Source organism: Gobio gobio, assembly GCF_949357685.1.
Source record: "Gobio gobio genome assembly, chromosome: 7".
NCBI classification, from domain to species: Eukaryota; Metazoa; Chordata; class Actinopteri; order Cypriniformes; family Gobionidae; genus Gobio; species Gobio gobio.
In genome coordinates this window covers 21,074,000-21,100,704 of record NC_137103.1, presented here as the reverse complement: position 1 = coordinate 21,100,704, position 26,705 = coordinate 21,074,000, and the positions used below count along the sequence as shown (strand labels likewise).

Below are 26,705 nucleotides of genomic sequence, written 5' to 3'. Positions count from 1 at the left end.
GGTTTTAAATAGGACTGTTTTTCTTAAATAAAACGTTTTGAATTTATTTGGTTACAATTGGGGTTGCACATTTTCCAGGATTTTTCAGCCCCTTTGCAATCCTAGTTACAATGGCTGTATGGTTAAAGGTCCCATGACATGAAAATTTCATTTTTTTAACAGTAATATGAGTTCCCCTAGCTTGTCTATGGTGGCTTGAAATGGCGATAGGTGTAAACCAAGCCCTAGGTGTCCTGCTCTGCCTTTGAGAAAATGAAAGCTCAGATGGGCCAACCTGGAATCTTCCCTGTGTCGTTATACCTTTCTCTGCTTTGCCTGCCCAGAGAATTTGGAGAAAATGGATTCAGTTTATTTTTTACATTTAATTCAGTCGCAATGTCAGAACAGGCTTTACAAACATACTTTTACGATATGGATTCGACAGCACCGCCACAAACAGTGAGTAACAATGTTAATTAATGCCTGATCTGTGATCAGTGATTTCTGATGTGTAGCTAATTATTCAAGTTCACACAGACTTTCTTTCTAAATCGTTTAATACTGTTTATGCATCAGTGAATCCAGACAGTGACTAAACGATCAACTTCACATTGTTTCTCTTAGTAGCATGAAACAAATATATTTAAATTGTGATTAAACTACAGAGAGCGATCAAAGAACACTCTCTTTATAATGTTCGAAGCTGTCAATCACACATCGCGAGTGTATCTGCACACTTGCCCAAACTCCCGTTATAATGAATGACGCTGTTATGCTGCACAACAAAGCTCTTACTTTATTCATATCGATGTTGTGTTTGCTGTTAGTTGTGGTGAAAGCATTTTGTGAGAGAAATAGCGTTGCAATGACAAGATCACTGCATTCACGCAATAAACAGACTGTCTGTGTACTCAATTCTCATCACTGCAGCCTTTCATGTGATGGGAAAAGATCTAAAAAATAATGCTATAATCAACACTTTCACGATTTGTTTATCTCGACAGCTGTAATAGTAAAAAAAGTAGTAAAAGTAATCGAGGGGTTCCACATGTAATACGAATTTCAAATGCAAAGATGTCAGCCAATCACAGCAGTGGGCGTTTACACTGAAGTCTCACAGCAGACACACCCCTTTAAACAGCATATTCAAGCCAGAAGACTAAAATCAGGATAGTAGAAATGCCTTTTATTTCTAAATTAGGACATTTTATGATGTAAAAATCATACTAACAATAAAAGTACACCTCACGAAACATTATAAAATAATAAAAAAAATCCACATCATGGGACCTTTAAAGTTATGGTTTCTGTCATTGAAATGAAACCACCATTTTAAGTTACTTTAGAGAAAATGCATGAATTTTCAGGCTGAAAAATATCAAGATTAGAATATGCAAAAATTGCAACTGTATATCTCGCAGCCCTCTAAGTTGTTGATAGAAATAAGGCCATACTTGGTGAAGTCAAAAGCAAACAGAACCTTTGCTTCATGCACATGGCCAAGTACACATCCACTTCATGGAAAATGACTGATTACTCTGAAAAGCCCTCATTATCACTTCGTCTGCACTATTACATCACACAAGCATAAAAAAGGCAATGTTGATTGCTGTCTTCTGCTTACCAACTCAGCATATGGACATACATCACGAATCTAGGTTTTGGTCTATTTTTATACATAATAGAAATAACCACTGACGTCAAAGAAGCCTGAGCTTATGGGATAATGAATAGTAGGACTGTTCTCACAAGCTAGTATCTTATATATGCAAATATGTGTGTGTTTGTAGCAGGACAAAGGTCATACAGATAGACAGTCCTACAGATATTGACACACTTCACACATACAGATCCTCTCTCGGAAGAGCTATGAGCAAGAAAAGGAGCAAACTCCATTGAAAGGAATGTTGTAAAGAAATGACACATGATATCACATGAAGAGAATTAACTTCACAGATGACGCACGCACCTCCCAAAATTCTAGAGGTATTTATACTTGACATTATCCCTTTTGCACTATGCTCCGAAACAACAGGTGGCAGCACAGAGGAAAAAGTCTCATTAACCAGAAATGAGAGATAGTTTACTAAACTTTACTTGGCAAATACTATTGAGCATGGCATAGGCTTTGTTCAAAATCGCACCCTATACACTTTAAATAGGGCACTATTTGAAGGTACAGCCATTTGTAGTGGAGCCCGAAACCATAGTAGGCCTTACAGAGTGCACTCATTCAATCCCATAATGCACCGCAATAACAAGTGTATGACCGATGTACTCTCAACGGCTAGACAATACCCATAATGCCCTGTGCAGCTCACGCCGAATGAATTCCTGCATCTGAATCATCCATCCATTTTCCAAATCGCTGGTCCCCAATGTGGGTACTGCGTAATATTACACAGGTATAAATTCATTTTCAATTGATTTAGGAGGGTTTCTACATATTTTCCCTGACAGAGTTCAAGATAAATCCAGTTTGCTAAGTTTAAAATTATTATTACACAGCAAACAAAAACTATGCACAAGCGGCAGCCCTTCCGGCACACTCAGTGTCTGAATTCACTCAGTCGTTTTCATTCACTCCTTCAAGTGGTCTATATTTAGTGGACTAATGTATGGAATAGTGAACAGTGTTGCCAACTCTCGCGAGACAAATAAGCAACCACAGCTTCAAAAATAAGCCCAAAACAAGCCCAATATTATTATCTGATTTATTATCATCAATATTATTTTTTTTCAAATAATTAATATCAATAAATGAGCCTTCAACATATTAAACTGAAACCTCAACAAAAACCCTACAAAAATCATCAAATTGAAATAAAGGGCACGCAATATCCTCCGATCAGCTGTGAACAGAAGAGGTTTGGAGATGGAAAAAGAGAAAAAGTGACGTGAAGGCCAATTATGGTAATCCATAGTTAGTGCACACATATTAGGAGCAGTGAGCAGTGAACACACACACTGTAAACCGTGAAAAAGACAAGCCCTGCATCTCAATGTGCATACTATCTGCCCTAAATAGTATTGAAAATGACTAATGTCACATACTATTTAGGATGGAGACGCAGGCAAGCACTAAGCTTGCAATATAGCCACATATTTATAATAAAATAAATTCGAACCATACCTACTGTTATTATTAATATACTTGTTTTTTATTTTTTTATAATAGCCTTCCCTGTAATGACAAAAACATTATACAATAATAATATTTAAAAAATTTAATTAGGTGCCTCTCCTCCCTGTTTCCTCTCCATCTTTGTACATGTATATGTCTATTTACATCTATTAACTATCATCACGTGCATTTATAACGTCACATGCCTGCATGTTGAACGCGATTTTTCTTCACTGAGGGGAAGAAGGTGGCGGGATGTATGAGGACGAATTACTACAGTACTTGTATCGTTGCACTGATTGGCTATTAGCTGTGAGAAGAAAGTGTCAGTCAGTGTATTGGACAAAACAGCGACCATAAATGTAAAGAAATGAAGTTGCTAGTCAAACTTGTTATTTTCCTGACAAGCAACACATTTTTTTAGATAAACCCACAACACGTGATTTTTTTTAACGCGACTTGCCAAAAAAAGCCCAAAGTCACGTGTTATACACGGACTTGGCAACTATGATAGTGAATGAGAGAATAGGGTTAGAACACAGCCCTGCAATTTTTTTGGCTAGTGACTGATTTCAACAGAGGTTAGTATTAGCATGAATGTTAAGATAACAGCTCAGCCGTTTAAAGTCAGTATAAACTGGATGTTGCGACCGGCTTTACTTCAGTATTGTAACATATTTACGAGTGAAACAGAATATTGAATGAGAATGTTTTTTTTGCAAAGAAAATTGCGCTAACAAAGTAAATATGGTCAATTCTGACGTCATTCAGACACAAATATTGGGTCAAATAATCTATTAATAACTAGATTTATATGGAGTTCCTAAAAGAACATTGCAATGGGAAAAAATCTACTGCAATGCTTTTGTGTTCACTCGCAAAACTTTTGAGAAATATTTCAATGCTTTGTCGGGGAAAAGCAATACTTTTACGAGAGAATGCAAAAGTTTTGTGAGTTTAACACAACTTTTTCAGGGAACGCAAAACTTGAGCAAAGGCACTGACATATATAAGTTTACCTCCCATCTCATATTTTTTTTTACATCACCATGTTCCCGTAGGTGCCCCATTGATTTAACATTTTTATCAGTACCTCTTGGTATGGAATGAATTATATATTTATAATTGATTTTTTCACAGATTTCATATGGTATCTTGGATGGATTTTTTACTGGCCTTCTCCAAAATACATGTGATACTACCTTAGAATTTGTCCAGAAGGTATCATAGAAAACAGTATAATCATGCCCTCTACCTTTTGGAACAACCTTCCAGTCAGGAGTGTGCCAGCGATGGCTTATCACCACTATCACCCTAGAGGACCCGATAAAGTGACAATGGAAATGGTGCACAGCTTCATAGACAAAACACACACACACCAGCACACGGTGTCAATATCTCTGTCAGGTCACTGTACACATACTGTCCTTCATATGTGACCCATTTCTGCCTCACACCCACACACCACATAGATGCACTATAGCTCTCTGATGAGCATGGTTTATCCACCCTGCTTACTGTCAAAATGAGTCGAGGTCAACTTTTTCACACAATCGGAAATCGCTTGTTGACATCAGTGACCTACATTTCATTTACACCACCATCTGATCTTATAGTCACTCTCAGCACAACTGCATTTATGTGAGGTTGCTCATGAAAGGTGACATCCTTCTTCTGTCAGTCATACTTCTCTGCTGCAGTTTACAAAAAAGATGATGCCTGTCATCTGTCAGGAAACACCGCAAAGTCCCCTTCCGTCATACTACGGTGATCTTCTACTCCATATTAAACAGCGAAGTTTACACAGATTAACTTATCAGAGCAAGGCTGTCGCTAATAATGTGGAAAGTGGCAAAAATTTTAGAGTGTTAGATGTATCATTCCTTATAAATTTGCTTTACTTCAATAGGGACACTAAAATGACGCAATGGCGTTAAAAATGACGTAATATTGACTGTGATATTTAAAAAAATGATATATTAATATCATGTTAATATATGTATCAATATCATAAATAGCCCAGCAGCACTAAGTGCCATCTGGTTGACACTCAGTCTCCAACACTGTAGGTGGCAGTATTGCACCTAAATGCTGGGAGTCACTCGTCATAAAAAAGGGGTTGCATTTAACCCCACTTTTAGACATACACTCGCGAACTACCCTAAGCACATCCCCTTGGGCGAATTCCCAAGCGGATGAGAGAAGTGTATTTGGACAGAACCTCAATTTCTTGATTCTGACTGAGGGAGAGAGTCTAGTCAATATGTACACTTCAGGTAGATCCATAGACCACAATGCAACATGATTGTGACGTCACCGCAGACCGCACTTAATTTACCACCACCCCACACAACTCTAGAGTATGACATTGGAGTTATTTTGACATTTAACTGCATTTAGTACCTATATCTACTTTAAGATAACTGTTTTTTAAACACAGTTATCGTTTATTGTATTGTTATCATTTTTTGTGTTATTTTTTATATCTTCTCCAACAGCCCATACAGGCCTATAGAATGGTGCGTAAAACAAATTCAAAAGGGGAAAATTTTTTAAATAATAGCAGATTCCAAGTGATCAAGGGCTTAGGGCATTCCAGTTAAATGCATTTCAAGGGTTCCACCAGTAGTGGGAACTCGTGCAACGTACGCAATGATGTACATCCACGTAAACGAGACAGAGGGAAGTTAGCGAGAGAAGTGCATAAAAAAGGAAATGCAGACCAGGGCTGCATCCTCCGAAGGCTCATTTGAAGGCCGAATGCGGACAGCCTCCATTTTGAAGGCCCCTTCGAATGCAGCCTACAAATGTGGTGCATTAAAGGGGTACTTCAGCGATTATAATTAAGCTTTGTATCAGTAGAAGCCCGGTAGTAAATTCGAATTATCGTGCCCCCCCTCCCAATTTTGGCATTTGTTGTCTTTCATCCATATGAGCCAAAAAAAAAATTCTGGCTTTTCCCAATCTAGAAGGCACCAACTTCTAAAATAATTTCACATTCATCTTTCCAGTGGTGAAGTACCCTTTTAAGGATAGAACGATTGGATCCTTTTGCAGCCCAACCTATCCCAGGATTTATTGGGCCCTAGTGACGACTGGAATTTTTATTTATTTTTTTGAGAAAATGCCAGATTACACTTTTAAAGGTCCCATGGCATGGCATTTTTCTATTATTTTATAGTGTTTCCTGAGGTGTACTTATATTGTTAGTATGATTTGTACATCGTAAAATGTCATAATTTAGAAATAAAAGGCATTTTTTCTATACTGCTGTTTGCCCAGTGGCTGACTGCCCTGTTTCAAGAGGCGTGTCTGCTGTGAGACTTCAGTAAAAACGCCCACTGTTGTGATTGGCTGACATCTTTGCATTTGAAATGAGCGGAGGGGGCGTGGTTTAACGAGGTCTACGACGCACGAGCTGCTGCCAGAGAGACGGATGGACCTGAGTTCACTTCACATCAGTTCTCAGCATGTCTCAGTTCAGGGTGAACTGTTGTAGTTACTAGAATATACTTCAGGTTATTCGTTTATTTCTAGTCGGAGGGGCTGTCACTCATGTCAGAAAGTTAGTAACTTTAGTAAATTATGGATCAGCGCTGACTCGAGACGCGAACCGTTTAGAACGATTCAGTCCGATTTGGTGAACTGGTTCGGTTCACTAAAAAGAACCGATTCAAAAGAATGATTCGTTCGCGAACCGGACATCACGGAGACGGAGCGATTGCTAACAAAGTTATTTATAATAACTACTGAGTTGTGAGAGCGCTGTCTGTCAGCGCGAGTTTATTGTGTTTGTATCTGAGAGTTCTGAATAAACACGAGTCCCAGTCACGCCGAGTCCGTCTTCATCATTATTCTACCAACTTTGTAACACATGCAATGTACCATTACAGCGAGATGAACGAGTTAGTAAGTTTGATTAAAGCATTATTTCTAGATATGTTCCAATCATATGAAAAGCGTCAGTGACGCGCATTGAGTAACTTACACAGCGCAAACGAAGACACAACAGCAGTAATCGAATGTAATCCAGTTTATTGTGGGGAAAGCTGGCTAGCCTAGCCGGATACCCTCACGCTTACACCCCTTCTGCTTAATCTCACGCTGCGTTTGGTGCCTCCGCTGTGGGCCAGATGCAGTACTGGGGGTCGGGGATGTTGAAGGCCGAGCTTCGGCGTGCGTGAGGTTTATCTCTAAAGATGTGGCTCTGCCGATGTTAAGCAGAAACTCCCGACTGTATGCACATTTAAGAACAGATAGACGCGACGAGGACGTACAAAAACACTGACTCACAAGATAGAAAACACGAAAACACCTTTCTGTCGGGTATAATAAATAATTGCACGAATAATAATAATTAGCTACACATCAGAAATCAATGATCACAGATCAGAAGGAACTGAAGAAAGACTTCTGTTTTCATTTGTACATCCAAACACTGAGAAACTGCCAGCATTCACTCGTTCACAACCCATGATCTCTCAAGCGTTTGCATGGGCGTGCCAGATTCTCTGGGCGGAGGAAAGGGAGGTAACCGTTCCTGCTTGGACGTCAAACCAGGAGACTTCAGGATTGGCTCGTCTGGCCTGTCATTTCTCTCATTTTCAAGGCAGAGAAAGACAGCCAGAACTCGGTTTTACACCGATCAACATTTCTATCCACTTGGGGACAATATTCAGGCTAGGGGAACTCATATTAATGTTGAAATACCTCATAAAATGAAAATTTCATGCCATGGGACCTTTAAATGTAAGTATTGGGTTTCAACACTCATATACAGTATGACAATACTAATTCTAACAATACTAATGTAATTTTTTTTTAAAGTGGTTCAAATGTTGACATATCTGTCAGCAACTGTGGCTGAAATGAAGTGCACGACGAATGGAGTACAAAAACGAATCTTTAATCATGATATACTAGGAAACCGCAGGAGAACAGAATTAGTCAACCACATGAAAAGCAAACATTGACAATACCAGACAGGGAATTAAGGAAAACTCAGGGCTTAATTCTAACAATACTGAAATGAAGCTAATTAAAAGAAACAAAAGCAGGTGTGTTACTCAAATCAGTAACCATAGAAACACACTTGAGGAAAATTAGAACACAAGGAAACGGGTACAGGAACTAGAACTAAACCAAAACAGAACATACACGTGACAATATCTTACTAAGATGTGATTTTATAGATGGTTGATACTCTTTATTATGTACATAAATGGACCAAGGTGAACATATTTTGACAGGTTGGAAAGCCTGTTTTGTTTTCAGACAGTATAATTTGCAAAAAAAGGTCCAGTACAAATGTTATTGCTTCTTGTCAATGGCAGCTTGTCGCAGTTGCTTGACGACAAGAGCAATACTCTGTAGATTAGATCATCCCATTTAACAATGCTCGGTTTCGACCTTTATGGACTTTGAAGGCGTGGCCTCTGATGTCCACGTCCTTCGAAGGATGCAGCCTCTGAATTGGGAAACAGCTAGTGAGGGAGTTTTTTGGATTCTGCAAAAAAGACGGGTTGTTAAACACCCCAGTCTGCAGAAAGTGCCGATTGACAGTAAGTTCTTACTGGACGCTTCTGGACAGTTATGGTTACAAACTCTGTCTCCGCCTCCCTACACTCCTACTTTGAGTGTGATTCATTGGCCAAAAAAGAGAACATACAAAAATGTTGATTCTAACTGATAGCATAATTTACCATTATTTCTAACCGATGCCATTATTTACTTTGCGTTCATTGTGTCTGGTATGGACAACATTTGATTTACTATGGCCATGTGAGCACATCAGTATGGAATTCAGCTAAAACAGTTTTAAGAGAAATGATAAACCATTTGAAATTAGATCAAATAAAAAAAGAACAGAGATGAAAGATAATAGTATAGCAATAACACTGAAGAACAGAAATGATCAAAGAACAGGCGTACAACAAAAACATAAGGATATAGGAACAAAGACAAAAGCACTTTGATGAGAGAAATACTCTCTGAGCTCTTCTTAAGAAAAGCTACAAGGCCCAAAGCGTTATAAAGAGTCAAGGGACCAAGAAAGAATAAATGTCATGTTCTCAGTCTTACCTTAAATCGCTTATCCTGAAGGACCTTCTTAATGGCCACCAGTTCTCCTGAGTCACAGAGCTTGGCCTGATAGACCACGCCAAAAGAGCCGTTACCGATGACCTTGGTGTCGGTGTAGCTGACCTCCTGCGGCCGGTCAGGTCCTTGTCCAGGAGTCGCCACCACTGTGGTCACTTTACTGCCATCTTTATCTCCTACAGACAGATAAAAAGAGAGATGGGTGTTAAAGACTGATGTTACAAACAGCAATCAGAAAACACAACAATGCCTCAATAGTCACAACTTTGTGCGTTACACCTTGCATCCTCATAATGAATAATTTAATGATGAGTACTTTGGTCGGGAATCAAGTAATTTCTCAAATTAATAAAAAAAAATCATTAAATCTGAATGATTTTCATGACATTATGAGCTCTTGAATTTCTTAAAGGTAGGGTAGGCAATTTTTCTTATCAACACTTTGTTATACTGGTTGAAATTTTCTTCCAATCCTGATAACAATCAATAATAGAAGTGGTCTAAATATTGAAACATGTACATATATCTTCTGTTGAAGTCTCAGGACCAATAAAAATGTCCGTCCAATCATTGCATTTGGTCCGAATGCAATGATACGATGTCCTACCTGCCTGTCAACATATGTATTTCCATACATCGGTGCACCCTGCTCGCGCAGACATCGCACGGCATCAGCACGTTCCGTAAGACAATGCAGAGTTGTAGATAGACAGTCACCTAGCGCCGCAAAAAAACAGCAGCTGCCTTTTACAGCTCCTCCTGAACCAAAACAACAAGCTTATTCTGCGTTCAGGCCATGTCATAACCGCAATCACGAGATGGCAACCTGTGATGTTCTACCCGGAGCTGTTCACGTCCTCAGACTCGGATTTATGCGTTTCTATGTCAACACTATCAATGCCAAAGTGAATCTGCACCAGTCAGTGCATTCAAAGTATAGTTACTTTCTATGAGTTCATGCAATCCCTGGGAATTGAACCCAATATGGAATTGGGTTCAAAATATTAATTTGCCGATTAACTGTGATCTTCATTTGAGCATTCCAGTATCGAGTTTTAAAATCCCAAGATCAATTTTTTTTCAAGCACCACAGCTACAGGATACAACATCAAACTTTTCGACAGATAGTGAATAATGTACAGTATCAACCCAATGAAAACATCTAAAACACATCCTTGCTGGTGAACAAGTCCTATACTACTCTATATTCTTCCCCTCCAATGAGCTCTCAACCACTGCAAAAAGTGTTTGGAGAGTAAATGATGACAGAATTGACCATTTTGAGTGAACTAAAACAATGCAACTTATCGAAAGAGCTAACAGGTCTGTTCTGTAAATTAGGACCAAATTGGGACACACTAACAGGCAAAGGCTGGAAAGAAAATCTACCTTGAGCTTATGCATTTTACATTACTGTTCTTGGCAGATGTGTTCTCACCAAAGCAGCATTAAAGAAAGTGCATATTTGGCGCTGGGGAGGATTACTTCAGCAGGTGACTTTGGATGAAAGTCGATTATATTGCTTACAATGCAAACATAGCACGTGAAATATAATCCTCAGCATGATGTGGAGAAGTTTTCTGAGTGACTATACTTTCTTTCAGAGCTGTGAGGGGTAATAAACCGGAGAAATGAGTGAACGTAATGGCATTCGTTTATTAGGGACAGATTTAAAGAACTCATGAAAATATTTACTATGTATTACCTTGTACGATACAATTAGGACTCAGCTGTTTATACACTATGTAATGCGGCAACAGATTCTGAAATATAAAATATTTAATTCCAATTATTAAAATTAATTTTAAATTACTCATTCCATGATGAAATGTAGGTCCCTAGGACCAAATCAAATCATGTGTGAGATTGAGAGACCTGGTCCAGAATTAGTAGACGGTTGTGACTCCTTGGATTAGCTTCTTTGACACTAGAGTTCAAAGTTTCCATTAACTTTGTTAAAGGTTAACTGCATAGAATGTCTTATGCATTTTCAACCCCCTCATATACCCACAGAAGACCCACAAGCCTCAAATCAGGGAGATCCAGTGAATCCCAGATCTGCAGTTAGCGGCAGATTATGTTGTAGCAGTGAGTTTTAGAACAGAATTAGAATCATGGTCTAGAGTGCAGCTCATGCCACATTCTCCTCCATCACCACCTGACAGTCAATGCCAACCGTATTGATTTGCCGCTAGGACTGGGCAAAAATATTGATTTGCCGATTAACTGTGATCTTCATTTGAGCATTCCAGTATCGAGTTTTAAAATCCCAAGATCGATTTTTTTAATCAATGTCTTTTTTCAGTAGATTCTCACTAATCATTATTTGAATCATGCCTCTCAATCTGCAGATGCCGCTGAGTCAGTGGATCCTGACTGCTGGCCACTGCACAAAGCTCAAAGATCTCAATTCTGTGAATGTCAGCTTGTCTCAATGAAAATAAATGCATCACGTTCACTGAAAGCACTTCATAATATATCCACTATGTTCAAGTCTTTAAAGGGTGGTTCACCCAAAAATTTTAATTCGCCCATGATTTACTCACCCCGCGAAGTGGCGTGTTTGTGTAAGACTAATATCAATATTTAAAACTTTATAGACTAAAATAACTAACTTCCGAATCCGGCGGAAAGCCTTACGCAATTTGACTTGTGCAATTCAGAAAAATTGGCATCGCTACGCTTCAGAAGGCCTTTATTAACCCCCCAGAGCCGTGTGGAGCAGTTATATGATGGATAGATGCACTTTTATGGACTTCATAAACGAGGCAACAATTCACTGCCATTATAATGCTTGGATTAGCCAGGACTTTTTAATATAACTCATGGGCTAATTTTCATTTATTTTTGGTTGAACTAACCCATTAAGAAGTCTCATATGTTCACCAAGGCTGCATTTATTTGATCAAAATACAGTAAGAACTGTAATAATGTGAAATATTATTACTATTTAAAATAAAAATATTTATTTCTGTGATGACAAAGCTGAATTTTCAGCATCATTACTCCAGTTTTTATTGTCCCATGATCCTTCAGATATCATTCTAATATAATGATTTGCAGCTCAATAAACGTTTATTATTATTATTATCAATGCTGAAAACAGCTGAGCTGTTTAATATTTTTGTGGAAATACATCTATCCATCCATCCATCCATCTATCTATCTACCTATCTATAAAGCATTTGTTTATTGTCAGTTTTCCTTTATTTGAGAGGACAATGGAAAAGCATCAGGAAAGTTGAAGGAGAAAGAAGAGGAACAGGAAAAAGGACATGAACCAGGCTGGAGTTTAACCCAGGTCATTACAAATTCAACGGATCTTCAAATGTCAGGACCAACGGACTAGCTGCGCAGACCAATCCACGTATGATATAAAAAAAAAACGCATGAGTGAATCAAAAGCATAAGCTGTGCCACACCTCTGATGGAACCATCGAGTTTTAATGTGTGAATCAACCTTAAATTAAATACACATTTATAGAAGTCAACACGAACCGTCTTTGCAAATCATTTTACTTCCATGTGATCCAAATGAAACTGGATATGCATTGACATGTCTTTTTTATTAAAAGTATCAGATTTGGGTTTTTTTTAGGCTGCCTTTTATTATTTTCTCAATTCAAGTGGTATAAAGGAAATGTTTTAAGTTTCTGTGCATAGCCAATAACCTGTAATGGTTACAATGATTTGAAAATAAAGTGAACCTGGACTGTGTTGCAGTCGTGTTATTATGAACTGAAATGAACTTAAAATATTCCCTAATGAATCAATAGAGGATAGCTTGTATTCAGAATCGAAGCAGGAAATCAGTACTGATTCCTAGATCCTTTTCCCTCTATCTCCATGGCAACTGAGACGTCTCTGAGCCTGAGAGATGTTGTGGCCCACTTGCTAAAGACTCACCCACTCATCTGCACGGATACACACTCGCATGCGGAGAGTGTGTCAAGGGTGACATTCACACACTCCAAAAATAACACCATAAAAAGGCAACTGAGCGAATGCCAGCACAAGCGAGAATTAAGATCTGCTGGAATGTCTAACATAGAATAAAAGATCTGGAAGTATGACGATCATCATTACAATGTGAAACAATTCGCATGTCATCTATTCAACATTCTGACGTGATGCATTTGCAACAGCCGAATGTGATCTCAAGACAAACATGTCGTCAAACTGGTTCATGGGGTTGTCCTTTATTCAGGACAAGAAACTACCTCAAATAACCATTCCTCTGTTTGAATACAGAGGAAACTAGGTTCACTGTGCATAACAATGCTTAATTCAGTCAGCTATTTGACACGCCAATACTTGTTACTCCTGTTAAATGGAGGACTTTAATTTCCTGCAAACATTAAAAAGCCAAGGGTTATCATGCAGGTCATCTAAGATTCCTCTAATGGAGCCAGAAAAAAGCTCTAAGAACTAAGAATAATCATATTAGAATGATTTCTGAAGGATCGCGTGACACTGAAGACTGGAGTAATGATGCTGAAAATACAGATTTACCGTCACAGGAATAAATTACATTCCTAAATATATTAAAATAGAAAAGTAATTTCAAATTGTAATAACATTTCACAGTGTTACTGTTTTTACTGTATTTTTAACAAATAAGTGCAGCCACAGTGAGCAGAACAGACTTCTTTTTCTTCTTCTTCAAAAAAAAAAAAGATTTATTCCAAACTTTTTACAGGTAGTGTATGTATTGGCAAAAATCTATGTGAACATACAAGTATTTTATTAAATGTTGCTCGGTTGGTCATTTTAAGGTGCAGTATTTATGAGGATCTACTGACAGAAATGCAATATAATATACATAACTATGTTTTCAGTGGAGTATAAAGACATTACATAATGTACCGTTATGTTTTTATGATCCATTTCTATCTACATACACCGTGGGTCCCCTTCATAGACTGTAAAAAAAATATGGACGTAGTGTCCGTGACGTCACCCATAGGATTCTGAAGAGCAGTTTTGAAGCGTAAATTAGGGATGAGCTGGCCGTTGCCATCTTGGCAGCGCGTCACTCCCGGATAATAGACAATGAGCAAAGAGGCGGGACGTGGGTGGAGCTGAGGTGACGTGATGACTAACAGACAGCAGATAAATGGCTATCCATCTGTCACTCAAAGTGGCCACGCCCTTAATAATGCATGACTTTAAGGCGTTATATAATGTAAACGAATGAGTTATAAAAAATTCACCCCCCTCACAGTTGTCATGAAGGGCAAAATTAGCCGTATAGACCAAATCCACAATTTGTACCAGGCTGTAGACATGTTTTTTTCTGCTGTAAAGTTGGGCATTTTAACATGGGGCTCAATGAGATTCTGCTCCCTTTTGGAGGCTGTCTCTAGTGCCCGGTTGATGAATTGCAGTTTAAGTTACTTCCGTATCGGCTTGGTCCCCTTACACGCGCCGTCATGTTTCTACAGTTGCCCTAAACCGACAAACTTCTCTACAGAGCGCTAGTCACTCCCTGCTCTCTCCGACGACAACATTTTTGTCCTGTGTCGGCCACCATAGCTTCTCTATGTGTTTCGAAAGGTAGGGGTGAGCGGTGGGTGATTTCAATTCACAACCTCACTACTAGATGCCGCTAAAATTCACACACTGCACCTTTAAACCCAACAGATTTTGTATGCAATAATTAAGGCTGGACATTTAATAATGTGATTAACTTAAAATAACACACTTTAAAACAATGACATGCTAAATGAGTACATGCAAACAAAACAAACCACAAAATACATGAATATCTCTTCATATTCCTCTTTTTGTGACAAATAGTCCCACTGATGGGTTAAACAATCAGTGACTGTAAAGTGACCCGTTCAGCCACTTCTCCTCTCCTGTTTTCCATTGACGTAAACTCTCTATCGCTCCTGGCCGTGGTGAGGCATGTTTAGATGTTACCTCAGAGGTATGTGATGTTGAGAGCACTAGAGAAGTGAAACTAAAGGACACACAATGAAAGGAGGGCCCTATCGAGAGTGAACATGGACACACACCCAGAAATCAATTCACATGTGCACACATACTAGATTGCAGTAGTCAAGGGCAAGAGTTAAATGTGTAAGAGGAATTGCAGCTGATATATTCCTGTTGCTCTTTGCGCTGTGACCCATGTCTTGACCTGTGTTCACAGAGAGAATCATAAAGCACTTTCATGTCAATCTCACCCCGAGTTCAAATACTTTATCAAGCAGTCTATTTGATCACTTTATCCAGCACACCATACGGAGCACGGGAAGTCATCTGTAGGAGATCCACAAATCCATGGGGACAGTTTTTCAATTCGTCCCCTTAGTTTATAAACCGTACTCACAGATTCTTAAATTGTTCCCTTGGTTTAACAAATCGCACACAGGGATTAATAAACTATACCTATGAATTTCCAATCTGTGCGCTCAGATTTGTAAACCGTTTCGCTTTTTCAATCCGGCCACAAATCCGTGAGTAGAGTTTGCAAAACTGTGGGAACAGCTTGTGAAAGCGTGGGCACGGATTATAAATTTGTTCTCCTACAGGTGACTTCCCGAGCTCCGTAACTAGGCCTGTCACGATAACTACTTTTTGTTGGGCGATCTATACACCGATCAGGCATAACATTATGACCTAATATTGTGTTGGTCCCTCTTTTGCTGCCAAAACAGCCCTGACTCGTATGAAGATGCTCTGACTAGTCATCTAGTCATCACAATTTGGCCCTTGTCAAACTCACTCAAATCCTCACGCTTGCCCATTTTTCCTGCTTCTAACACATCAACTTTGAGGACAAAATGTTCACTTGCTGCCCAATATATCCCACCCACTAACAGGTGTCATGATGAAGAGATAATCAGTGTTATTCACTTCACCTGTCATAATGTTATGTCTGATCGGTGTATTGTCCCAGAAATAATTGCAATAAACGATATTATTGTCATTTTTTTTGACCATTTTAAGCCACTGACTATATAATCATAATATAACAGCATAATAATACAAGTGCCTACACTTTCAAATGACAATGAACTATAAATTCTTAAGAATATTCAGATGCTGTCAAAAATGTTATTATCCTAAATAAAAAAAACTTGAAAAAAATAAAACATTTTCTAACAAAAAGTACAAAATTTGAAAAAATGCACAGAAGGTCCTTATATGGTATTTTTTCCATCTACAGATTTTCCTGACTTTCTTTCTCAGTAAAGTAAGGGTGCACACTATTGTTGAAAAACACAAACACAAATTAAAAGGTGCAGTGTGTAGTATTTATGAGGATCTATTGACAGAAATGCAATATAATATACATAACTATGTTTTCAGTGGAGTATTAAGACCTTTAAGTACCTTTAAGCCTGGGCCTAAAACCTTATACGTTTTTCAAAATGTGAGAGACATGACGATAAGAAACAAGATTTAACAATTGTGTTCCTCTAGTGTGTGGAGTGCCGCAATGTGACCAGGAAAGCACACCACATACTAACAGATTCCATTCACAAACAACAGTCACGCCTGTGAACTAGTTACTTCATGGGCGTCAGAACCATTGTAGGACAAGACCCACCCACTTTTTACAACCAATAATATTGGACCCACTCACTTTTATCGTCTCTAATTCAGCACGTTTGCACAATTTACCTACCCCTACCCGATAAACACTTATTATTAAACACACGTTAGATGCTTTATTTAAACTTTTCTAATATTTTCTTCATTTTTATTGAAAATAAATGCCTTTCCGATCTGATATGTGATGGGAAAAGGGAGTAGAGCGAGTTTGGCAAAAGGCGGATTCGAACCTCGGGTCGATTTGTGTCAAAACTTTCTGTCATGCATTTTACCCCTACACTATTGCCGCCATAAATGATTAAATGACTTCCGTAATGTTTTCTTTCCCAACCAGACGTTTAGGAAACAAGGCATTACATTTTTACTTAATGTAAATGGCATCTACTCCAGTAAAAAATTTTTTTGCTACCGACGCCCATGAGTTATTTATAATCAACAGAATGTCTAAAGGGGACAATCGAAAGTATATTATATCGATATTTTGAGGAAATGTTACCAACATTCTTCAAAATATATTCTTTTATTATATTAAGTATGTCATATAGGTTTGGAACGACATAAGAGGATGTAAATTATGAGTATAGTGACCAAATTTCTCTTGGACATGCACCAGTTTTGAACCCCTCAGGACTGAGAACACTTTTTAAAGGGAACAGGTGCTCTGCAAAGTCCATTTCCACTTTGAAATCAAGTCATGTATTTCCTTTCTTCATGGTTCCAGAGACATAGCTCTAGTTCTCATTCGAAAGTACGGGAGAAACATCAAAAAAAAATTATACTAATTTGTGAATTTTTAAAATGTTTAATGAAGGTGCAAAACATCATCTGAAATAAAGGGGTCATGAATTGAGAAATCAACTTTCCCTTGAGCTTTCGATATAGGGTGAATTCAGGGTGATTGGGACACTTTTTCCAAGTCATGGCAAAAAGTGGCCCAATCATCCTGAATTCCTATATAAGGTCATCGTAATATAAGAATATCCTTATAAAAAGCCAGTTTATGACCCCTTTAAGTCTTGTTTTGCGCAACAATTTGGTATTCAAAAAGTGCAACCACCTTTCTTTTTTATTTTCCTCATCATGCTTAAAAATAGGAAAAAAAAGGAACAAGGTACACAGACCAGCTGTGAACTAGTGGTTTGATTATAAGGCTTGATCTTAGACTAGATGTGAAACGAAAAACAAATTATTTTTTATTTTAAGGCTTTTTGCTTATTTGCTAGAGTGTTTGTGTGTAATCTCACAGAAAATTCTAAGTTGACTTCATCAGGTGAAATGCTTTTTAGATATCTTTACTATTTCATTAATGCGAAACAAGAAAAGGATGCAGCATGTGGAGGCTAAACCTGTGGTTTTAACGCCCCTCAGGCAGTCAAGTCTTTAACTCCAATTACAGAGAAGAGGAAGGTCAGTCAGGCACCTTCAAAAACCAGCTTTAGCACAGGTAGAAATCCCTTTCTTTCACTCATACACGCTGCATCTAATTCAGCAGGTATGTGGTGACGATTTAGCGACAATTTACAACACATTAATAATCTGCAAGTGTGTAAATTGCCACATTGTTTTATGTCTATGAGTGTATTGCATATAAAGTGTACATTTAAGGTATTTGAATTTCCTCTATTTTGCGTAGTTCTACAGTACTATATATTTTTGTCTGAGAACTGTCCTATGTATTGCTGCTATATCTATAAATCACATACAAACCCATACTAGTGTCTTGTATAAGGCATCGCATTTCACTACAAATCAAAAGAAGAAAAAACAAGAAACCATATTTTGAATAAAGTAAATCACTAAGTAAACCCCCATGCTTCACACTAGGGTCCTGATCAGCCTGTGTCAGTTATCAGCAGTCGACTGTACATTATCCCTTACATAACTCCTTCAATTGACGTTTTCTGTGAATTCAGCAGTAGTCTGTCGCCCTTTGTCATCACCCATGACCTCACTACCACCAAGCCAATCAGAGCCCTGCATCTATCACTGAGGGCGCTGACATGTCTGCATCAGTCTGCTGCAGCTAATGTTTAATCCCAGTCTATAAATAAACTCTGATCAGCCAGAGAGCGGAAGGCAGTGTCTGCGTATGGCATGTGGGTGAATTCATGATCATGTGTGTGTCTGTAAAACGCTGTAGGCGAATTCAGCTATATAACAGGGTCTGTTTGTTGAGCACACTTATGTGTGTAAGTTCTCCACCTGTTTGCCAGATGACCTAAATCTCATTCTCAGGGTGATAAATTTTACTCTCAGTCCCTTTCACACAGCTAGATTTGCAGGCTATACCGGTTGTTCACTACACTAGTAAGCGTTCAGAGTTCTGCTTGCAAAAGTAGCCAAAATGTTATGCGTTTTTGTTGTATTTTGGTAACTCTCTATTTATATGTTCTTTCTTCATATTCTTAAAGTGTTTTGGCTGATTGTGGCATATGTATGTTCTTTATATGAGCGTAATAGGGAGGTACTACATTTGTCATGTGACCTACAGTGTCAGTTCTTAAATCCTCATGGGATGATAAATATCCATCATATGCGCACACACAGAAATACTAAGTCATACAGGAACTTTTCAACTACTGTTATGAATACTGTGAGTTCTACTAATTTCACATACTGTTTTTCACCTACTATATAGTAGGGAAGTATGTATATTCAATTGTATCCATTCACACCCTTTTCTAATTTCCGAGGTTATATAATTTTTGTATTCCCATTTGCTCCAATAACAAAAGAAACACTCCATGACAGCTTTTATATGACTTTCTATGTAAAGGGTGGGAAATATAGATAGATTGATTAAGTTCATCAACTGTTGTATTTGAAATGCCAACACAGCAGAGTCAACTAGTTTTCAAAAATTGCAAGTGCACTTAGGGAATTTCGTGTCCGAATCCACTTTTGCTAGTTTAACGTAGAAAAGAACGGTCGGCGCGCCCCCAAAAGGGTTGTACCTATTCTCTTAATGAGTCATGGGTGTGTTTTAGGCGTAACATGCAATAAACCGATCAGAAGCTGCATCCGAAATCGAATACGTCTCTACTATACACTCACCTAAAGGATTATTAGGAACACCTGTTCAATTTCTCATTAATGCAATTATCTAATCAACCAATCACATGGCAGTTGCTTCAATGCATTTAGGGGTGTGGTCCTGGTCAAGACAATCTCCTGAACTCCAAACTGAATGTCAGAATGGGAAAGAAAGGTGATTTAAGCAATTTTGAGCGTGGCATGGTTGTTGGTGCCAGACGGGCCGGTCTGAGTATCTCACAATCTGCTCAGTTACTGGGATTTTCACGCACAACCATTTCTAGGGATTACAAAGAATGGTGTGAAAAGGGAAAAACATCCAGTATGCGGCAGTCCTATGGGCGAAAATGCCTTGTTGATGCTAGAGGTCAGAGGAGAATGGGCCGACTGATTCAAGCTGATAGAAGAGCAACTTTGACTGAAATAACCACTCGCTACAACCGAGGTATGCAACAAAGCATTTGTGAAGCCACAACACACAGAGGCTACAATTTGCACGAGCTCACCAAAATTGGACAGTTGAAGACTGGAAAAATGTTGCCTGGTCTGATGAGTCTCGATTTCTGTTGAGACATTCAGATGGTAGAGTCAGAATTTGGCGTAAACAGAATGAGAACATGGATCCATCATGCCTTGTTACCACTGTGCAGGCTGGTGGTTGTGGTGTAATGGTGTGGGGGATGTTTTCTTGGCACACTTTAGGCCCCTTAGTGCCAATTGGGAATCGTTTAAATGCCACGGCCTACCAGAGCATTGTTTCTGACCATGTCCATTCCTTTATGACCACCATGTACCCATCCTCTGATGGCTACTTCCAGCAGGATAATCCACGATGTCACAAAGCTCGAATCATTTCAAATTGGTTTCTTGAACATGGCAATGAGTTCACTGTACTAAAATGGCCCCCACAGTCACCAGATCACAACCCAATAGAGCATCTTTGGGATGTGGTGGAACGGGAGCTTCGTGCCCTGGATGTGCATCCCACAAATCTCCATCAACTGCAAGATGCTATCCTATCAATATGGGCCAACATTTCTAAAGAATGCTTTTAGCACCTTGTTGAATCATTGCCACGTAGAATTAAGGCAGTTCTGAAGGCGAAAGGGGGTCAAACACAGCATTAGTATGGAGTTCCTAATAGTCCTTTAGGTGAGTGTATAGTATGTGAAAAAAAGTACACCAACAGAGTATTATGTCTGAATTCATAGTATTCGAAAAACAGTAGGCGAAAAGTAACCGGATGACCTAATACTTCCGGCGAGATTCTGAAGTGTGCATACGATGGACACTTTACTATCCCATGAGGCCACAGGAGAGGATTTATGAATGGAGGTGATGGGACGCAACAGACGCTGGTAGGTCACATAATAATAACAACATGACGGATGTAGTACGTCCGGATTACTTTCATACTACATTCATTCATACTATATATAACGTACTTTTTTAACAGTCGGGAAGTTCGTTCAAATTCAAATGTAGTACCTACTCACATAGTATGCGATTTCGGACGCAGCCAGAGTCTCATCTCTCATTCCCTTTAAAAGCCAGTTACAATTGCACCATGGCGGATTCGCTATTTACATAGCGGAATTTGCGAGCGGAAAGACTGAACGCTTCTCCAGAGAGGAATCCTTTTATTTTTAACACAATTATATATAAAACAATATATTATAACACAAAAAATACTGCGCTATTGACTTTAGACCAGGTTTTTGTTGGTCAATGTCGTTTTCAGTTGCCTCAAAATAGCAACGTGCCAACAAAGCACCTGAACAAAGCTCGTTTACAGACCAGCGACCATGTGCGAACAGATGGGCACGAGTGCATTTGCTTTTTAAACAACGGTGCACTGGACGTGAAAATGATAACTACGTCGGGCTGAAACTAGCAAAAAACACTTGCGTCGTGCCTGGCATTGCATTTCGCCCGGGTGTATGATAGGGCCCAAAGTATGAAATTATAAAAAATCTTTGCTAGATTTACGATGTTAATAACTGTGTAAACGTGCCATCACAGTCAATGCATCAAATCATTTATCAAAAGTGACTTGCATTAGATTTAAGGTACATTTTATTAGTTCATGCATTCACTAGGAATCAATCCAATGACCATGGTGTTGCTAACACAATGTTGTACTACATGAACTACAGGAAAATCACTGCTCGGCTGCGTAAAATTACACTTTTCTCAACTTGCTCATAATCGCAGGACACCCTTCCACTCATATCGCCTAAAATCTGCAACCGTCGTTGAAAATCGATGACTTCCGATTGCGTTGTCGCTAAGGGGGCACTGTATGTGTGAAGGGCCCTTCATGGCTTTGCTCTGATGTGAGATTTTTGGTTGATGTTTAACAGTGAACCGGTGTCTAGCTGTGGGGCAATGACACACAGAGAACCAGCGGGATACAACACAAACACACACAGAAAAGCACGCAAAACTTTGATCTGTACCCACTCACTACTCCCATGCTCCAGACTGTGCGTGACAACTATCGGTATAAACCGCACGCACACACAGTAATCAAACCTCTGGCCACCCTGTCTGTCCAGATACTAGAAGATTATTCTTGAATTCCAATCTCTTTCTTCTCTCTTTCTTGCTCACTCACGTAAACCTCCCCACACACACTACACAATTAAAATTGGCTATCTTAGCTACCAGGGTCATCCAATGGTCACATATCCACACATGACACAAGACAAAGGCACATAAGAATGAGACAGGAAACTGCAGCGGTTCAGGGAAGAGGTCCAGTAGACACTCCACTACTTCCACAAGCCAAAATTACCATAAAAAACTAAAAACAGCAGAACCTGTAATCAGAGTTAAAGGGGAGAAATATCATTGCAGTTTTTAAGGCAGTTTTGGCTGTATTTATATAATCAGTCATTTTGATTAAGGTTTGATCTAAACATCAAGCATTAAACTTCTAGTGTTAACCAAAAACACTTAAAGGGTTAGTTCAGCCAAAAGTCATCAATTACTCACTCTCATGTTATTCCAAATCCATAAGACTTTTACTCATCTTCAGAGAGATGAGTAAAAACCTGAGAGAAAACCTGAGAGATTTCTGTGCCTCTACAGAAGGTCCAGTTAACCAAAGCTTTCATGGTTCAAACTTCATAAAGAGATCATAAACGTAATTCATATGGATCAGGCAGTTTACTCCAAGTCTTCCTAAGAGACACAATCACTTTATAAAATGAACAGATTTAATTTAGGCTTTTATCAACATTGATCAACACACATACTGCTAATCAATGGTAAATAAAAGATCTAACATGCTTGCTTGATGCACAAGGAAAAATCTTACTGGGCCCCGCCCACAGTGAAACCTCATTGGCCCAAAATCTTGCTCAACATAACTGTAAATTAAAAATAAAATCATTCTTCAGACACTTTTATCCAAAGCAACTCATGTTGCATGCAAACAAAGTACACATTTTACTAGTTCTCGTGTTCCCTGTAAATCGAACACATGACTTCAGAGTTGCTAGCACCAAGGAACAAGCTACCCGATTGGTTATTGTGTTATTGTGAACAGACAAATTACTTGATTCTGAAATATTTACAGAAGTTACCTAAAACGTTAAAGCTACTGTAATATCATATTTGCAATGCAAAGCTAGTTTGTTCTTGTTCTTGCCACCTTGAGAAAACAAAGTTAGTTCTGGCCATTCCATACTTCACGAGAAAAGCAGGTGCCAAACATTTCCGTTTCCCCACATTAACCCCACCCACTTTAAATTTCGGACCAATCACACAATAGTTCTCGGACACCGACAAAAGAAAAAAGTTCTGCTCAGATGATGTGTCGAGAACAAGCTGCGAGAACTCCCAAACCAGGGCAGCGAGAACAAAATTACATAATTTTGTTCTCGCAGCCCTAGGAGCGAGAACTTTTTTCTCTGTTCTTACGGAGTATGTAATGCCTTAACAGTGTCACTCTGTATGCTAGTGTTGTGCATCTGAGAGAGAGTGTGTGCATGTGAGTAAAGAAATAAAAAATAAACTTCTGGAAGAAGTGCAGCTTTGATTGGCAACTCAATCTGAATTTTTGTCAAGCATAACTAAACACTGCTTCAAGCATGATAAACTTAACAGTAGAATCACCTTTTTATCCCGGCCGGAGTGTGTATGTGTGTGCGTGTGTATAAATCATCCGTGAGCAGATAGAGAAACATGTCAGAATGGAAATGATCAGGTAAGTGGAACGCAGACTCTGCCCTTTTAATAAGACAGATAAAGTATCACACTGCTGTACCTCAGGAATAAGAGGTCTAACTCAAGACCTGTTCTGCAGGCAAACATCATAAAATGTTCTTACCATTAGGACACTTTGGAGAAGCTACATTTCTAACTGTATTTCATTAAGCTAAAAGGTTGTTGTTGTTTTTTTCCAGTGATGCCATAGAAGAACTTTTAATATTCGAAAACATATTTTTCCACTATAAAAGAACATTTTGTGCAGGTTCCATGAATATAAAAAAGTTCTTCATGGAATCATAGATGCCAATAAAAAAAAACTTTATTTTAAGAATGTAGTCAAGCTACGTTTTTTGAAAAAGAGTCAGATTTAATACAGGCAACAAACAAAAAGTAGCTAACTTCATTGAAAGTATGTAGGCATGTGATAGCCTCTCTTTAGAAATACATAACTAGCAGATGATTCAGATGATATAATTTATTTGTACAATTAGAGCAGTATTTATCTGGCACAAAAACTGAGCACCTCAGTTAATGGTGAAATGATGAATGATTTAAGCGATTAAAATTAGAGTGCTGTTGGTAATGGAAACATTGACATCTGCAATGCTTAATGTTCCAAAATGTAGAATGTAAAAGTTAATTAGGCCTGTTTCACTCCATGGAGCTCAGAGTCAGATTATATAGATTATATCCTGCTTTAAAGTAGACAATTAAGTTGTACTTCTGATGAAACGAGACTCTGACATTCGATGTTTAATACGGTAAGGTTGCTAGATTTTAAGCAATCTATTGTATAAAGTGCTACATAAATAAACGCGACGTGACTTTACTAGAGTGACGAAATGCAGAGCTTGTGCAAACATATTCGCTATGATGATCAGAAGCTTATCTTATGCTTTATTTACAAAAATGCCTGTTGTTTTATTTTGTAATTGAGAGGAAAGCGCACAGCACATACAGTATTTACATATTCATCCAAGTGTTGCTATCAGCATTGAATGTTAGGTGAACTTTCACTTTAAACTCACCAAACCAATGATAAAAGTTGTCATCATGTACAGTATTACATATATTTAAGAACTACACATGTACAATTCACAACAAGTGAAAGAGACAATCACTGTTGCATCTATTCATTTATTCCTTGTTTTTCCATTCATCTTTTTATGCCTGTCCAGTGTTTTATAAGAGAAAAACATTTTCAACCGCAAGTCTTTTTTTTTTCTTTTTACAAAGGAAATTGCAAAGATCTCAAAATGGGTACCAAGGTTTTCAAGTCATTCAGGGAATTGTGGGTGGGGGAAGTGAGAGAGAGAAAGAGAAAATGTGTGGAATGTACTGGCCCATAATTTGGGTTGCAGCAGAAAATCTGTGCTGGAAATGCAGATTTTATCAACTGGTCCATCTCAGCGAGACAAAACTTCCTACCCTCCATTTTAACATCCCCAACACATTTAGGGCAATGAGAAGAGGTAGCTCAGCTAAACATGAGGATGTCCCTATGACCTCATGTCAAACGTGAAGAGTTATGGTGTGTACAGAGATAACAAAGGCTAAAAGGACAACAGACGTATACATCCGAGCGCTTCCTGTGTAGCTACTGAGATCAAGCAGACATCACTGAAATGGCACTTCTCAGGAAACCCCACAGTTAAAAACTATGACCAGTTACAAAAAAAGCCATAAGCCAGATGTAAAGCTAGCAAAACCTAAGACACTAACCTGCTTCACTGAGGCATTTAAAACTGCATTTTGCAGAAAGTTATTGACTTTGGACAGGCAATCTATGCAATAATTAGGTTTCTAAAGACAACAGATGTTGCTCTATGATTTCATTCCTCCATGGAGCCCTGAAGCACTCACACTTTATTGACATTTGGGAAACACATTCTGTGATAAGCCTAAAACATCAGTGATAAGAACATAAATGATGAGAAAAAACATCTCACTTCTCTTTAACCAGAAATCTATGATCAATATCAGATCATTTCCTGACGTCCCTTTTAATCTCCAGGCAGCAGTAGGAGCCGTTTCATCTTTGCATGACAGTCAACATTACTAAAAACCTTGACTTGCACAAAGACTTTATCTTACCAGCAAATTCAATGACAGGTCCCTGGCATAGTAACTTGCTCTCAGTGCATTCAAATCTCTGCCAATTCTGTTCCATCACACCCATTCATGTGTGGCATACATTAGTGTCATCTCTGACGATATAGTTGGGATCAAACACATACTACACTCTTATTGCAGATAGCAGACCTTCTCTGAAGCTGCTATTTTCTACTGATAAACATGTCATTCCAATCCTATATCATTTGCTTTGTTTCATGAAAAACAAAAATGGAGATTTACACTACCGATCAGGAATAATATTAGGACCACCTTCCTAATATTGGTTTGGTCCCCCTTTTGCTGCCAAATCAGCCTTGACCCGTCAAGGCATGGACTCCACTAGAGCCCTGAAGGTGTGCTGGCACCAAGATGTTAGCAGCAGGATCGCACTTGTTTGTTCAGCACATCCCACAGATGCTCGACTGGATTGAGGTCTGGGGAATTTGGAGGCCAAGTCAACACCTCAAACTCGTTGTTTTCCTCAAACCATTCCAAAACCATTTTTGCTTTGTGGCAGGGCGTATTATCCTGCTGAAAGAGCCACAGCCACCAGGGAATACCGTTTCCATGA

General features: G+C 38.6%; 1 protein-coding gene across 2 annotated transcripts in view; it reads right to left on the bottom strand.

The window, feature by feature from the left end:
- Positions 1 to 26,705, bottom strand: part of gsk3ba (glycogen synthase kinase 3 beta-a) — a 74,713-nt gene that overhangs the window by 37,471 nt on the left and 10,537 nt on the right. For both annotated transcript variants that reach the window (XM_079821000.1, XM_079821001.1), the window contains exon 2: positions 9,185 to 9,378. In XM_079821000.1, the coding sequence (XP_079677126.1) occupies positions 9,185 to 9,378 (194 nt within the window). The remainder of the gene's footprint in view (positions 1 to 9,184; positions 9,379 to 26,705) is intronic.